Genomic DNA, 16,001 nt, shown 5'->3' on the forward strand with positions numbered 1-16,001 from the left:
GATCCGGACAAGGTACGCGCCGTAGTGGATTGGCCACAGCCAAGAAACCTGACAGAGATAAGATCATTTTTGGGGCTCGCCACCTATTATCGTCGATTTGTAAAGGGATTCAGCGAGATTGCACGCCCCCTCACCCAACTCACTTCCCCCAAGAACCCCTATCAGTGGACGGAGGCCTGCCAGACGGCCTTCACCACCCTCAAAGACCACCTCACACACACCCCCACACTGGCTTTCCCCGATTTTACCACCGACTTTATTTTGGACACCGACACCTGCAGCAGCGGGCTGGGTGCGGTGTTGTCGCAGGTGCAGGAAGGAATGGAACCAGTGATTGCGTAAGCCAGCCGGACCCTGAGCGGGGCCGAGCTGAACTACTGTGTGACCCGTCAGGAATTGTACGCGGTGATCTTCGCGTGTAAACAGTTTCGGCCGTATTTGTACGGCAGGAAATGTCGGGTGTGCACGGACCATTATGCTCTGCAGTTCCTCCTCACCTTCAAGGAACCGCGGGGGCAGATGGCCCGATGGCTGGCGCAGCTGCAGGAGTACAACCTGCAAATCGAGTACCGGGCGGGGCGGACGCATGCAAACGCGGACGCATTATCACGGCAACCCGCGGTGTGTGCAGAGACGAGGGCGGAGGAGGCCTGCCCGTGCTTCACGGGGGGACGTTGCCGACAGGCAACGGACCCCCGGGAACCCGCTGAACCTAACCCCACCCCGGCGAGAGAGAGTGCGGTATGCGCCACAGGTGGAGGCGCGGACCCAGTCGACCGCCCGGCGAGCGCAGGGCCCACGACTCGGGACCCAGCGGACCACCCCGCCCCAATTGGACGGATCCAGGAGGACGTCGGCTGCGCCTTCCAGGGCCTGAATGACGAGCAGCTGAGGCAGACCCAGCAGCGGGATCCGGAGCTGGCGGCGGTGGAAGCGGCCCTGCGGGAGGGGAAAAGCACCCTACCAGGGCCCTGGAGCGGTTTGTATGCCCGGTTGTATGTGCAGAACGGGGTGGTACGGGAGTTAACCGAGGCCGGCCAGCCGGGGTGCATCTGTGTTCCCGCCCAGGTGCGACTCCAGCTGCTACGGCTGGTACACGACCACCCGCTCGCGGGCCATGACGGGGAACGGCGCACTCGGGAGACTCTGCGTCGCCAGTATCTCTGGCCCAAATTGACGCAAGATGTGGCCGCCTGGGTACAGGGCTGCCGCGCTTGTCAGCAGTGCGGACCGAAAGCGGCACGATACCAGGTACCCCTAAGGCTGTTCCGTGTCAGTCGGACGAACCAGCTGGTCGGCATCAATCTCCAGGGGCCGTTCCCACAATCCCACCGGGGCAACCGCTATATCCTCGTAGCGGTGGAATACTTCACCCGCTACCCCGTGGCGGTGGCCATCCCCGATAAAACGGCCCTGGTAGTGGCCCGGGCGTTCGTGGAGCACTATGTACTTAAGCACGGGATCCCGGAGCGAGTCCTTACCGACCAGGGTAGCGAGTTCGAGGCCGAGTTGTTTCAGGCGCTGTGCCGGGAGTTCGGAATCCAGAAAGACCGAACCACGGCGTACCACCCCCAGGGGAACGGTATGGTTGAGCGTATGAATCAGACTCTGGCCGGAAAGCTCAAGCGTATGGCGGCCGCAAACCAACGGGATTGGGACAAACACCTCCCCTACGCCCTGTTCGCCTACGCCACCATGGTGCACACATCGACAGGACAAACCCCGTTCCTAATGATGTTTGGTCGTGAGTCTCGTCTACCCGGAGACTTGCTGTTCGGCATTCCTCCACCCCAAACGGAGGAAGGGATTCGCCCTGTGGAGCATCTGATGGAGACCCTACGAGGGGTCCGGGACCGGGCCTACCCGCAAGGGGAGGCCGCGCATCGGCGACAAGAGCAGAGCACCCGACCCCGCGTGCAGCCCCCCCTTTTCTTGACAGGCACCAAAGTGTGGCTACACACCCCTCGCGTCGGGGCCGGACAGGTGGGGAACCTGACCACCTACTGGCGGGGACCCTGGACCGTGGTACGGCAGATCTCTCCCTGGACGGTATTAATCCAGGGTGGAGAGAGGGGCCGAGAAACGGTGGTTAACGTCCGCCGCTTAAAACCATGGAGGGCAGCCCCGGCGGGGGAGAACCTCGCCGCCCGAGTACCGCGAAATCCCGGTGCCCCTGCGCCACCCGTGCTCGGGGGCCTCGCCCACTACATGGGCTCCGCCGGGCCCACAGCCCCGAGGCATACCGGCCCCGCGAGAGGACGGAGGGGACGCCGCCCCTTAAACCCCGCTGCCGCGGAGTTTGTCCCCCAGCCCCCAGGTGCCGAGGGAGAGAAGGAGCCACTGGAGTGGAGAAGGAGACCGCCGCAGGAAACCCCGAGGATGGAGCCACCTCCCCCGAGGCCAGCCACGAGGTCCGGGCGGATCCCCCGGACCCCGCAGCGCTACCTCGTGGGTGCGGCCCAGGCGAGGTGCTCCAGTCAACCCGGGACGGGGACTGGCACCTCGGGGGGCTATGTGATGCCGCCGCCACGGAGCCGATCGGCGGGCGGCCCACCTGCGATCTCGCCGCCCCGAGCGACGAGGCCGACATTGCTCCACCCCACCACCTCCCCACCCCCCCCACTAGAACACACACGCACGCACTCCCCCCACCATTAGAGCGCGTGGGGAGACACCCTGGCCGACAGGTTTTCACCCAGAAGCCCTCGTAAAGGGATAATCTTCACGGTTTCCTGCGGCCAGGGAATTGGACGGTCTCCTCCGACGCTAACACACACCGTGGCGCCGTGACTTGAATAAAAATGACATGTTCACGGCGGGGCTGCCCCGCCACCGCGGTTAGTACGTACCTCACGCACACGGGTCGGCAGGGCAGGTAGGGAGGAGGGCAGAGCCACGAGCGGCGGGAAAGCAGGGTCGCCCTCTTGCTGGATGGCCGCTGAGCAGGTAAATTTAGATGCGGACGTCGCTGAAAGCAACGGCCCGGGGGATGCTGGGATACAGATGGGCCTACCGATTGGCGGGTGATCCCAGCGAGCTGATTGGCCCGCGAGTCAGCACCAGGCAGCCCTTTTGATGTAGAAAGAATAAAGCGAGTGAGGGCGAAGGACAAAGGGCTCTGGCTACTCGAGTCAACCCCAGGCCCGTCAACTCCCGAGTCCAGCCGCGCGAACGTCCGTGGGACGTATCGACGCGCCGCGAGGACCAGCCGGCGGTGACGACGAACCGTGAGTAAGAGAGAGAGAGAAAGAGGGAGTTGCGACTTAGCTTAAGAGGAAAACCGGAGAGGGAAAAGGGGAGAAGGACAGGTAGAGTGTAGTGCCGACTATCGAGAGATAGATTGATCCTGCCCCGCTGATTCCGACTGACTGGGTTAAATAAGGGCTCGCCGACGCGGTGGAATAAATCGTCGGCGGTTACATAACGGACTGGTGTGGTTTTTGCGAAGGTGTGGAAAGAGAGTGGAAGCGTGGGTGCGCTTGCTGTCGCGGTGGTCGCCACGTGTGTGGAGCGGCGCCGCGTGGAGTGTGTGCGCTACAAACCGTCGACTGCGGACTCCCACGTTGCGAACGGATACCCATCTCGCACGCATGCCCATCGCATAGCCCTTTAAACCCGTTTAATCCAATCCCCCCAATCGCCGGAGTGAGCACGAACGACGTCGCTTACCCTCCGACCTTTAACCCCCTGTTACCCGCGTGTGATTGGTGCGTGGGACTGCGCGGGCGGGGAGCGTCGCGTTTGGGTGCCGGCGAAGCGCTAGCGGGTCCCAGGGCGGTCGAGGGTGATGCCTCACTGGCAGGAAACCCGGACTCGGGGGGGGACAGCACAGGGTGGGGAACAGGAGCGCGACGACCTTTCCCCGCCCAGGGAGGAGTGCGGCGGCGGCAGCTCCCACACCAGTGAAGAGTCTGGGAGCGTCGGTACTTCACGGACAGGGTCACAGGCAGGAGAGATCCCGGGGGCCGGCGACCCTAACAGAATCTCTCATGGTAGCAGGTTGGTTTGCAAAGAACCTCCGTCTTGGAGAAGTCAATGTCATTTGAGCCCACTGAATTATAACAGTGATCTGCCACGGCAGAGGAGTTCATTCTACCGTGTTTCAAGTCTGCTTTATATTCGCGGATGCGGTCCGAGATATGTCGTTTGGTTTCTCCAATGTAGCTACTACCACAGAGGCACTTTAGTTTGTAAACGCCCGGGTAATGTATGTCTGGAACAGAATATTTTACAGATAGAACTAAATCACGGATTTTATGTACTGTGTTGAATCGAACCTGGATCTTGAGTGTATTCAGGATTTTGGAGATCTTTTAGTGACCCCTGCAATGTAGGGTACGGTGATGGTTTTGAGTGGCTCCACAAGAGGATCCTTCTTCATGACTGGAGTGATGGCTTTGCGGATTGTGTAGTCGGAGTAACCATTAGCCCTGAGAGCCTGGTGTACGTGCTTGAGTTCACTGGTAATGTGTTCCTGGTCGGAAATGCATTGGGCTCTATGGTATAGAGTCTTGATGAGGGAGTTCTTCTGGGATTGATGGTGGTGGGAATCCGGTTTCAAGTAAGCATCTGTATGAGTAGCTTTCCCGTAGACAGAGTGGCTCATTGAACCATCATGTCTCCTTTTAATGAAGACATCCAAAAAGGGTAGTTTGACATCTTTTCGACCTCCATGGTAAATCTGATGGCTGGGTGTATGGAATTGATGTGATCGCGGAATTGGTCTAGAGCAGGCTGGCCATGTGGCCAGATGACAAAGGTGTCATCCACGTACCTCTTGCATAAGGTCGGGCGTAGAGTGGCAGTCTGGATGGCGTCAGTTTCAAATTTTTCCACATCAAGGACTGCACACTGATGTACCCCCCCATGGTGAGACATTGCTTAACCAACACATACTTCACCTGGAATGGAACTTTCTACAAACAAACTGAGGCCACCCCAATGGGCTGCCCCCTATCTCCGGTTGTAGCCAACGTATTCATGGAAAAAAATTTCAAACTGACGCCATCCAGACTGCCACTCTACGCCCGACCTTATGGAAGAGGTACGTGGATGACACCTTTGTCATCTGGCCACATGGCCAGCCTGCTCTAGACCAATTCCGCGACCACATCAATTCCATACACCCAGCCATCAGATTTAACATGGAGGTCGAAAAAGATGGCAAACTACCCTTTTTGGATGTCTTCATTTAAGGAGACATGATGGTTCAATGAGCCACTCTGTCTACAGGAAAGCTACCCATACAGATGCTTACTTGAAACCGGATTCCCACCACCATCAATCCCAGAAGAACTCCCTTATCCATACTCTATACCATAGAGCCCAATGCATTTCCGACCAGGAACACATTACCAGTGAACTCAAGCACGTACACCAGGCTCTCAGGCCTAATGGTTACTCCGACTACACAATTCGCAAAACCATCACTCCAGTCATGAAGAAGGATCCTCTTGTGGAGCAACTCAAAACCATCACCTTACCCTACATTGCAGGGGTCACTAAAAATATCTCCAAAATCCTGAATAAACACAAGATCCAGGTCCGATTCAACACAGTACATAAAATCTGTGATCTAGTTCCATCTGTAAAAGATGCTGTTCCAGACATACAGTAGCCGGGCATTTACAAACTAAAGTGCCTCTGTGGTAGTAGCTACATTGGAAAAACCAAACGACATATCTCGGACCGCATCCGCGAACATAAAGCAGACTTGAAACACGGTAGAACGAACCCCTTTGCCGTGGCAGATTACTGTTATAATTCAGTGGGCTCACATGACATTGACTTCTCCAAGACGGAGGTTCTTTGCAAACCAACCGGCTACCATGAGAGATTCGTTCATGAGGCCATTCACATATACAAGCACAGAGACAATTTCAACCGAGAAGATGGATTCTGGCTTAGTAACCATTGGAAAGATGTTTTAAACCATTTCCGTTCTTAATTAATTGTATTTTACGATGACCTTCAGACCGCAGCTCTTTCGCTGGCATTGACTCTTAATACCTCTCACACCACGGTTAATGGTATGGTTTACAACATGGAGTATAACAGCGCCTCGCAGCTGTCTCTCTCCCCCTCCTCTGTTCCAAATATGGATGAACTCGTCCGTCTGAACGGGACCCGTAGCTATCCGTGTTGCTAAAGTTGAGGGTAAGAATCCACCTATTTATCACCATATAGCATTGTGATATATAACGACTTATTGTTGGTAGCTTAGCTGATTGGAGAATATAGAGTTTATTGATAACATTGAGGTAATTTATATTTTAGTATTTTTTATTGGTTCACTATATATTATTCATTATATATTGTATTGTATACCCGGTTACTGTGAATAGCTCAGATGTGTAGGCCTTAACTTCAACATAGCCTTTTCTGTGACCAGTCACAAGCTAATCACTCAGTTATTTCAATGCTAAATTCGCCTAGTTATTTCAATGCTAAATTCTCCTGTTTGATTTGTACCAGGTGCCTCGGTGAATGTATATGCTCTGACTTTAACATAGCCTTTTCTGTGACCAGTCACAAGCTAATCACTCAGCCATTTCAATGCTAAATTATATGCTAATTCCTTTGTGAAGGCGCTTTGTTTCTTCTCACACAGCTTAAAGTTCGTGATCTCAGCGTGGCTTTCTCACTCCAGCGCTGTCCTCCAGAGAGTCTCGTCCCCTTCACCTGATGAAGGCCGCTTGTGTTGTGGCCGAAACGTCGTGAGAATATTATTGTGTTATTTTATTTTATCAATTTATTATTTTATTCTCATTCTACGTGACTTTACCGAAAGAACCAAAGAAGATTACCTAGTAAATTGAGCGTGGGGGGGGCGAATGAGGCTGCGTAGTAGCTCCTTACCCACGCCAGCGCCCGCGCCGCAGCTGGTCTATTTTTTGCGCGTGCACGTGGTGAGCGACGATAGACTCGCACGGGTACGCACGGGATTTTTAATACGGCTATTTTTAGCGCGTGCACGAGGTGGCCAATAGGGGCGGGTGGCTGCGCGTACCCGAGTGTGGGCAGCGGCGCGCACGGGCACTCTCGTGCAAGGAGTCTGGGAGTGTGTGTGAATGACCCGAGGTGGCCGAGAGCCAGCCAAGAGTTTCGTCTCACAGGGGGGACGCGGAGGCAGCGAGGTCGAAGCTACGAGCGGCAGCAGCGAGGAGGGAGGAAGAGGAGGAAGGGGGAGAGGAGTCGGGGGGCAGCAGCCCCTACAGAGTCACTTGAGTTGAATGTGAGTGGTGATGATTGCGCGCCGTGCCTCGAGCTTGTTCAAGGCGCGCAATCATTTTGCAGTGCATAGCGATCATGAGCCACTCACCTCTTGCCACGTAATATGTTAAACTACGTGTTTAATGTCGGTTAATTTTGAGTAACTTGCTTCTGTTTGTGTTCTATCTCAAAATCCATGTATTTATTCATTTCAAAGTACGATTAAAACGTTAAATATAAAAGTTCGGTGACAAGGAACGGTTGACATGACGCGCAGTCCTCACCATAGCGCGAGAGTAGGAATCACGTGCGCGCGAGCCAACATTTAAATTGAAAATATTTAGCTGGACTTAAATATGAGTAGTCTGTTGAAGCATTTTGTCTTGCAAAAAATTCGAGTGCGTTATAAATAGTGAAGAAAATCATCGTATCTTGCCCTGACCGAACAATTTCTCCCAACTGTTGGTTGTTCACTTGTTTTGAATTAGAATTTAAATCGTGAACATTGTCTTAGATTGCGTAAGTTATGTACATTGAAGAAATGATATTCGTGGTAATTTATCAAGTAGATGCATTTAAGTATGAACGTTACGGGAGTAATCGAGCCCAAAGGCAGGGGGTGATTGACACGGCGAGTATGGTGGCAGCTCATTCACCGGAGGTGAGTGCTGGGTGATCTCAGCGACGTCCGCACAAACTCTACGCCGCTTCTATAATAAACCTCGGGCCTGGAGGATGCTCGTCACGAATTTGTGAGAGCGCTGATTTCAAAGAGGCCAGGCGATAAAAACGACGTTTTGATATGGCGGAAGCTGCTTCTGCTCAACCACCAGCTGCGGCTTCTTCAGCGCTTAAAAGCCCCAAGAAGAAGTGCACCGCTCTAAAGGCCAAGAAGGTCGGCCCCAGCGTGTCCGAGCTCATCCTCAAGGCTCTCGCCAGCAGCAAGGAGAGGAACGGCGTGTCTCTTCGTGCGCTCAAAAAGTCGCTCGCTGCCGGAGGATACGACGTGGAGAAGAACAATGCCCGCGTAAAGTTTTCCATCAAGAAGCTCGTGGCCAAAGATGCCGTGGCGCAAGTGAAGGGCAGCGGTGCGTCTGGCTATTTCAAACTCAACAAGAAGGAAAAGGCTGCCGCAAAAGCGAAGCCCGAATCGTCAACGGCAAAGCCCGCAGCTAAAAAGCCCACGGCAGCCAAGAAGGTAAAGAAGCCCGCGGCAGTCAAGAAGACCGCGCCCAAGAAGTCTCCCAAGAAAACAAAGAAGTCCGCGGCTGCCAAGAGCCCCAAAAAGGTGAAGTCGGCTGTTAAACCCAAGAGGTCGGACCGTAAGTACGAGGGAGAGAGGTAAGGCAAAGGGACGAAATTCGGAGAGAAAATAGAGGGCAGACAGGTCCATTAAGTATCAGGCAGTAGCGACATAGGTTAGACCTGTCCTGCTGGTCCGTACTGACACACACAGTCTAGTTCGATACTCGCGGGGAATAAAACCACTAATAGGATAAAGCTGTGTCGTGGTCACTGTGAGTGTGAGGAGGGAGACGGAGTGTTTGGTGTTCGCATACCGGTACGAGTGTGTACAGAGTGTTTTGTGTTCGCGCGCATACGCGGCTGTTTGCAGCGAATAAGGGAGTAGAACGTGCTTAGTGCTGGTACCTGTACAATCGTTTACAGTATTGTTCAGCGCGCGCGTACCTACAAGAATATATTCGGTGGTGCCCAGCGCTCGCGTACCTGCGCAATAGCCTACAGTAGCGCTTTGCGCTCGTGTGACGGGGTGGCGGGGTGGTGGTCGCACACTCGCGCGATTGTCTAATAGCGAATTAAGCGCCTGGCGTGTGTGAATACGCAACTGTGTAAACAGCCCGTTAAATCGGAGCAAAGTAATCGCGGCGTGTTTGTTTTTGCTTAAACGCGTGGAGCGTGGGTGGGAGGGAATCCCACGGAGTCGCACCGCGCCTGTTTATTCCCGTGCAGGACGGGGTTTTACTTTGCGAGCGCGCTCACCACGACACGCCGCCATTGAACAGGGTAGCGCATCGCGAGCGCAAAGCGTACGAGCCGCTAATTAAGCTACGCAAACGCGGTCGATATCCATGGCAGAGGTACAGGGGGGCGAGGCATTAGGGGTCGGTAGTCTGGACCTGACAGAGCAGCCGGGGGGGTAGCGGTATGAATGGAACGGGGGAGTCGGTGGGCAACGGCCCCGACAATTCAGTGATGGTGGGGGACGGTAGCCCCCACAGTTTGGTGTCAGAAGCGGTACGAACCCCCGCGTTACCCCACGCGAAAATAAGGCATATATTCACCGGCCGGGGTACACCTTCATGGAAAGCATTTGCCCGCAACATCCTAGGGGCTAAGGAAATTAATGGGTGGACGGACGCGCAGGCGTTACGTCAACTTAATATGAATCTGGATGGGCGGGCAGCCGATTTTGTGGAAGCCCTACACGCAAGCGCGCAGACACAGCTAGAAGAGCTGATGCGCCGACTTGATCTGCGTTTCGGTACGCGCGATGAGGAGGAGGCAAAAGCGGCCTTAGAGGCACGCCGTCGCCAACCCGGCGAGGACCTGCGCGATTATGCCAAGGATGTGTGCAAGCTAACAAAGATCGCACGCCCGGGGTACATGACGGAAGTGATTTAGGAGTTGGCCGCAGAGAAAATCCAGCGATACTTAATGCGCACGGCGTGGTGGCAGCCAGACATGAACTGTACGCGCCTCCCCTTTAACGCCCTTGTCGAGCGCGCGTGCAAATGTGAAAGAATTTCTAGCGAACGAGCACAGCTCCGAGGACTGGGACGGGAGCGCACCATCGCAAATCTGTCCACCGAGGAGGAAGAGGAGGAACAGGAGCTCGCCAGGACGGTAAGGGGTCGGGAAAGGGAGCCTCCGGCATCCCGGGAGACAACCCCGGGATGGGTAGCGGGGATACAGACGGGCATCGGGGGGATCGACAACAAGGTAACCCAAGTGGGTGAGAGAGTAACCCAAGTGGACAACAAGGTAACCCAAGTACAGGCACATATGACTGCGCTGCAGACTACGGTGGAGACGGTTCAGACCGAGGTGGGAGGGCTGGCCGGGAGGGTAGCCCGACTAGAGGCGGAGTCTGGGCAGCGGCGTACGGGAGGGGAAAGAGGGAGCGGGCAGGGAGGCTCCTACGGGGTTGCTGCCCTTCCCCGAGCATGTTACCTGTGCGACCAGCAAGGGCATCTGGTGAGGGACTGTCCCCAGATCGCCCGCGCTAGAAAGGCGCCAGGGTTAAAACGCCAATGCCCCCTAGAGAATGGACCACCTAGGGGTGCAATAAATGAGGTCCCGAAACAAAACGGCAATAATAATAATAATGGTGAGCGAGTGACCCCCACACAGGTTTCAACCACAACACCCAAGGACGCGGTGAGGACAGGCGACTGGCTGCGGGAGCTGGTAGCAGGAATCACGGGGGCCACGTCGCTGGTGGAAGGACAGGTGAACGGGCAGCGCACCCGGATCCTACTGGACACGGGGGTCGTAGCCTCGCTCGTGAGTGCCACACACTGCAGCGCGCTCGGGGTTGACGTGAGCCGCCTGCAGGCCCCGGATCGTGCGCTGCACATAGCGAGCGGAGCCAGGATGGGGTTGCTGAGAAGGATCTCCCTCGATGTCCGTCTCGGAAACAAGGTGTGCACCCAAGAATTATACGTCTCAAGTGTGTTATGCCACGAGTGTATTGCAGGTACGGACCTCCTGGAAAAGCAGGGGCTCAACGTGCAGCCCCGCCAGCGATGCGCCACCGTGGAGGGCAGCGGGGAGCGGATCCCGTTCCTGGGACCCGAGCCGAATCACCCTCGCTTCACACCCGTGGCCGCTACGCTGGTGTCGGCCGTCACCATTGGGCCGCTCACCGAGATGCTGGAGCCAGTGGCAACCCCCTCCGCCGACCCCACACACGGACCATCGGGCGAGGTAATGCTAACTCCTCACCCGGAGTTGGCAGCGCAGGACGGAGTCGTAGGGTCAGCCACGCTGGTAAACGCAGATGGGGGCCGACTGTTCATGCGGGTGTTTAACCCACACAGTACCCCGGCGATGCTACGATGACGCACCACAGTAGCCACCATACACCCCCTGCACGCGCGCCACTCTAACGACTCGGTGTTTGCACTCTGGGCGGAAGACCCTGGCCACTCCGAGGACAACCAGGCTCTGGCCTGGCGGGTCGGCCCAACCCCCCGGGCCGAGATCGCTCCCCTGCATGATGCGTTACATGTGCCTTGGGCAGATTTACCTAAGGGGGAGGCTGATCAGCTGCACGGGTTGTTACGGGACTACGCCGACGTATTCAGTGAGCACGATTCACATGTAGGCCGAACAGACCTTGTTAAGCACCAAATTGACACAGGTGCAGCCCGACCGATCAAACTCCCCGCATACCGGGTGGGCGCGCCCGAACGGACCCAGATCAAGGAGGCAGTTGCGGACATGCTACGTGATTACATAATTCAGCCCTCAACGAGCCCCTGCTCTGCCCCGGTGGTGCTAGTGACGAAAAAAGACGGGTCGACCCGATTCTGCGTTGATTACCGAAAATTGAACGCAGTCACCCTCGGAGATGCCTTCCCCATACCACGCATCGACGACACCTTTGACAGCCTTGCAGGAGCACGGTATTTTTCCACCCTGGATCTGGCATCCGGTTACTGGCAGGTGGAGATGGCGGAGGAGGATCGGCCAAAAACCGCTTTTAGCACCCCGATGAGGCTGTTCGAGTTTCGAGTGCTTCTGTTCGGACTCACTAACGCGCCCGCCACGTTCCAGCAGTTGATGGAGTTGGTAATGCGGGGCTTACAGTGGGAACAGTGCCTGATTTACCTGGATGACGTGATATTGTTCAGCAGATCTCTGTCCGAGCACTGGTCCAGGTTGCAAGAGGTGTTCCAGTGACTACGAGCAGCCCATCTCAAGCTCAAGCCGCGTAAGTGCTACATTGCGCAGCGCGAGGTAGGGTACCTCGGACACCGAGTCAGCGAGGCGGGGGTGCGCACCGATCCGGAAAAGGTGCGTGCCGTAGTGGAATGGCCATGGCCCAAGAATCTGACGGAGATCAGGTCATCCTTGGGACTCGCCACCTATTATCGTCGATTTGTAAAGGGATTCAGCGAGATTGCACGCCCCCTCACCCAACTCACCTCCCCTAAGAACCCCTATCGATGGACGGAGGCCTGCCAAACGGCTTTCACCGCCCTCAAAGACCACCTCACCCACACCCCCACCCTAGCTTTCCCAGATTTCACCACGGATTTTATCTTGGACACCGACGCCTGCAGCAGTGGGCTGGGCGCGGTGCTGTCACAGGTGCAGGGTGGGACGGAGCGGGTCATCGCATACGCCAGTCGGACCCTGAGTGGGGCCGACCTGAATTATTGCGTGACCGTCAAGAACAGTATGCCATGATCTTCGCGTGTAAACAGTTCCGACCGTATTTGTACGGCAGGAAATGTCGGGTGCGCACCGACCAGTATGCCCTGCAGTTTCTCCTTACATTCAAGGAACCGCGGGGGCAGATGGCGCGATGGCTGGCGCAGTTGCAGGAGTACAACCTGCAAATAGAGTACCGAGCTGGGCGTATGCACGCAAACACGGACGCCTTGTCGAGGCGGCCCGCGGTGTGCGCCGAGACAAGGTTGGAGGAAGTCTGCCCATGCTTCACGGGGGGCCATTGCCGGCAGGTGGCAGGCCCCCAGGAGCGCACCGAGACTAACCCTCCCCCGGTGAGAGGCAGTGCAGTATGTGCCACAGAGACCCCGGTAGGAGGAACCAGGGACCCGGGGGACCACTCGGCGGGCACGGGGTCCACACCCCGGGGCCCGACGGGTCGCGCAACCCCACCCGATCGGATCCAGGAGGACGTTGGCTGCGCCTTTCCGGGCCTGGACGACGCGCAGCTGAGACGGACCCAGCTGCGGGATCCGGATCTGGCGGCGGTGGAAGCGGCCCTACGGGAGAAGAAGGACGCCCTACCAGGACCCTGGAGTGGTTTGTACGCCCGGTTGTGCATGCAGAACGGGGTAGTACGAAAGCTGACCGAAGCCGGCCAGCCTGGGTGCAACTGTGTTCCCGCCCAGGTGCGACCCCAGCTGCTAAGACTGGTGCACGACCACCCGCTCGGGGGCCATGACGGGGAACGGCGCACTCGGGAAACCCTGCGTCGCCAGTATCTCTGGCCCAAGTTAGCACAAGACGTGGCCGCCTGGGTACAGGGCTGCCGCGCGTGCCAGCAATGCGGGCCGAAACCAGCGCGATACCAGGTACCCCTGAGACCGTTCCGCGTCAGTCAAACGAATCAGCTGGTTGGGATTGACCTGCAAGGGCCATTCCCACGATCCCACCGGGGCAACCGATATATTCTCATAGCGGTGGAGTACTTCACACGCTATCCCGTAGCGGTGGCCATCTCCAATAAGACAGCCCTCGTAGTGGCCCGAGCGTTCGTAGAACACTACGTACTGAAGCACGGGATCCCCGAACGAGTCATTACCGACCAGGGTAGTGAATTCGAGGCAGAGCTATTCCAGGCGCTGTGCCGGGAGTTCGGGATCCAGAAGGACCGAACTACGGCGTACCACCCCCAGGCAAATGAGATGGTAGAGAGCATGAACCAGACTCTAGCTGGGAAGCTTAAACGCATGGCGGCCGCGAATCAACGGGACTGGGACGAACACCTCCCCTATGCTCTGTTCGCCTACACCACCACGGTACACACATGTACGGGACAGACCCCATACCTAATGATGTTTGGTCGTGAGTCTCGCCTACCCACAGATCTGCTGTTCGGTGTGCCTCCGCCGCAATGGGAGGAAGGGAGCCGCCCCGTGGAGCACCTGATGGAGACCCTACGAGGAGCGAGAGGTCCGGGCCTACCCGCAAGGCGAGGCCGCACACCAGAGGCAGGAGCAGGGGACCCGACCCCAAATGGAGCCCCCTTTCTACTCGGCGGGCTCTAAGGTATGGCTGCACACCCCTCGCGTCGGGGCCGGGCGGGCGGGGAAGCTAACCACCTATTGGCGGGGACACTGGACCGTGGGACGACAGATCTCCCCCTGGACGGTACTGATTCAGGGGGGTAGAGAGGCCGGGAAATGGTGGTCAACGTCCGGCGACTAAAACCATGGAGGGCGGCCCCAGCGAAGGAGAACCCCGCCGCTCGAGTACCCCGAAATACCGGGGTCCCCACACCCCCATACCCGGGGGCCTCGTAGAGTATATGGACCCCACGGAGCCCCGGGCCCTGGGGGGTCCTGACCCGGGCCAGGGAGGACGGGGACGACGGCCCCTAAACCCTACCGCCCCTGAGTTTGTCCCCCAGCCCGCAGGTGCCAAGGATCAAGGAAAACCGCTGGAGTGGAGGAGGAGACCGCGGCCCGAACTCCGGGAGACGGAGCCACCACCCCCGAGGCCAGCCACGAGGATTGGACGAGTCCCGCGGACCCCGCGGCGCTACCTCGTGGGAGCAACCCAGGCGAGGTGCTCCAGTCAACCCAAGACGGGGACTAGCACCTCGGGGGGCTATGTGGTGCCACAACAGCAAAGCCGCTCCGTCGAAACCGGGGCCGTCGCTGTGCTGCTGCGACCGAGAAGCCACCCGGCTCCAATCACAGCACTTCCCCCGCCACCCCCCCCCCCCCACCTAAACACACACACACTCAAGTAGGGCCCTTATGGGGAGGGGATGGGGGCACCTGCCCTGAGTTTTTACCCCAGAGGCCCGCTCGTGGGGGTGCTCCACGGTTTCTCAGGGTCAGGGAATTGGCAGGCACCCCCTCCCCCCCCATGGCAAATGGCACTGCGGCACCGTGGCTTAACTTAGAATTAAATGACCACGGCGAACTCACTGAGAACCGCAGTGAGGAGATGCTCAAGACACACACGGACCAGCAGACAGGTGGGGAGCGGGGCAGCGTGGGTTAAGCGTCTCTACCCATGGTGCACCGCGGGCTATCGTCTCTACCCATGATGCACCGCGGATTAACGGCCCTACCCATGATGCACCGCGGATTAACGGCCCTACCCATGATGCACTGCGGATTAACGGCCTGACCCGTGATGCACCGCGGATGGGCGCTGCGAGGGCTTTGAAAGGAGCATAAAAAGGGACGCTTTGGGGAAGCAAGGGGCCATTTTTATTTGACTGGAGGTCAACAGGAGGGAGGGATCACCGAGCCGTCACTTGACTGTTACTCGCATGTCCGTGAGACGGGGCAGAGAACAGCCAGATTCTGGTTACAGCATCATCTATCCGAGACCTCCATCGCTGCGAGGTCGGACCGTAAGTACGAGGGAGAGAGGTAAGACCAACGGACGAAATTCGGAGAGAAAATAGAGGGCAGAAAGGTCCATTAAGTATCAGGCAGTAGCGAGCTAGGTTAGACCTGTCCTGCTGGTCCGTACTGACACACACAGTCTAGTTCGATACTCGCGGGGAGTAAAACCACTAATAGGATAAAGCCGTGTCGTGGTCACTGTGAGTGCGAGGAGGGAGACGGAGTGTTTGGTGTTCGCATACCGGTACGAGTGTGTACAGAGTGTTTTGTGTTCGCGTGCATACGCGGCTGTTTGCAGCGAATAAGGGAGTAGAACGTGCTTAGTGTCCGTACCTGTACGATCGTTTACAGTATTGTTCAGCGTGCGCGTACCTACACGAATATCTTCGTTGGTGCCCAACGCTCGCGTACCTGCGCAATAGCCTACAGTAGCGCTTTGCGCTCGCGCGCCTGTGTGACGGGGTGGCGGGGTGGCGGGCGCGCACC

At 57.2% G+C, this 16,001-nt stretch overlaps 1 protein-coding gene across 1 annotated transcript; it reads left to right on the plus strand.

Moving 5' to 3' along the window:
* The first annotated feature begins 7,754 nt into the window (after positions 1 to 7,754).
* Positions 7,755 to 8,843, plus strand: LOC116947675 (histone H1-like). Its single transcript, XM_076070849.1, has one exon. The coding sequence runs from the start codon at positions 8,015 to 8,017 to the stop codon at positions 8,555 to 8,557; it is 543 nt and encodes a 180-aa protein (XP_075926964.1). The 5' UTR covers positions 7,755 to 8,014; the 3' UTR covers positions 8,558 to 8,843.
* Positions 8,844 to 16,001: the final 7,158 nt, after the last annotated feature.

The sequence above is a fragment of the Petromyzon marinus genome, chromosome 31, assembly GCF_048934315.1.
Source record: "Petromyzon marinus isolate PM22_M1 ecotype Great Lakes invasive population chromosome 31, UKy_Petmar_22M1.pri1.0, whole genome shotgun sequence".
Taxonomy (NCBI): Eukaryota; Metazoa; Chordata; class Hyperoartia; order Petromyzontiformes; family Petromyzontidae; genus Petromyzon; species Petromyzon marinus.

Excerpts from the sequence above, each read along its gene's own strand:
- LOC116947675 (XM_076070849.1), top strand. The coding sequence starts at position 8,015 with ATGGCGGAAGCTGCTTCTGCTCAACCACCAGCTGCGGCTTCTTCAGCG.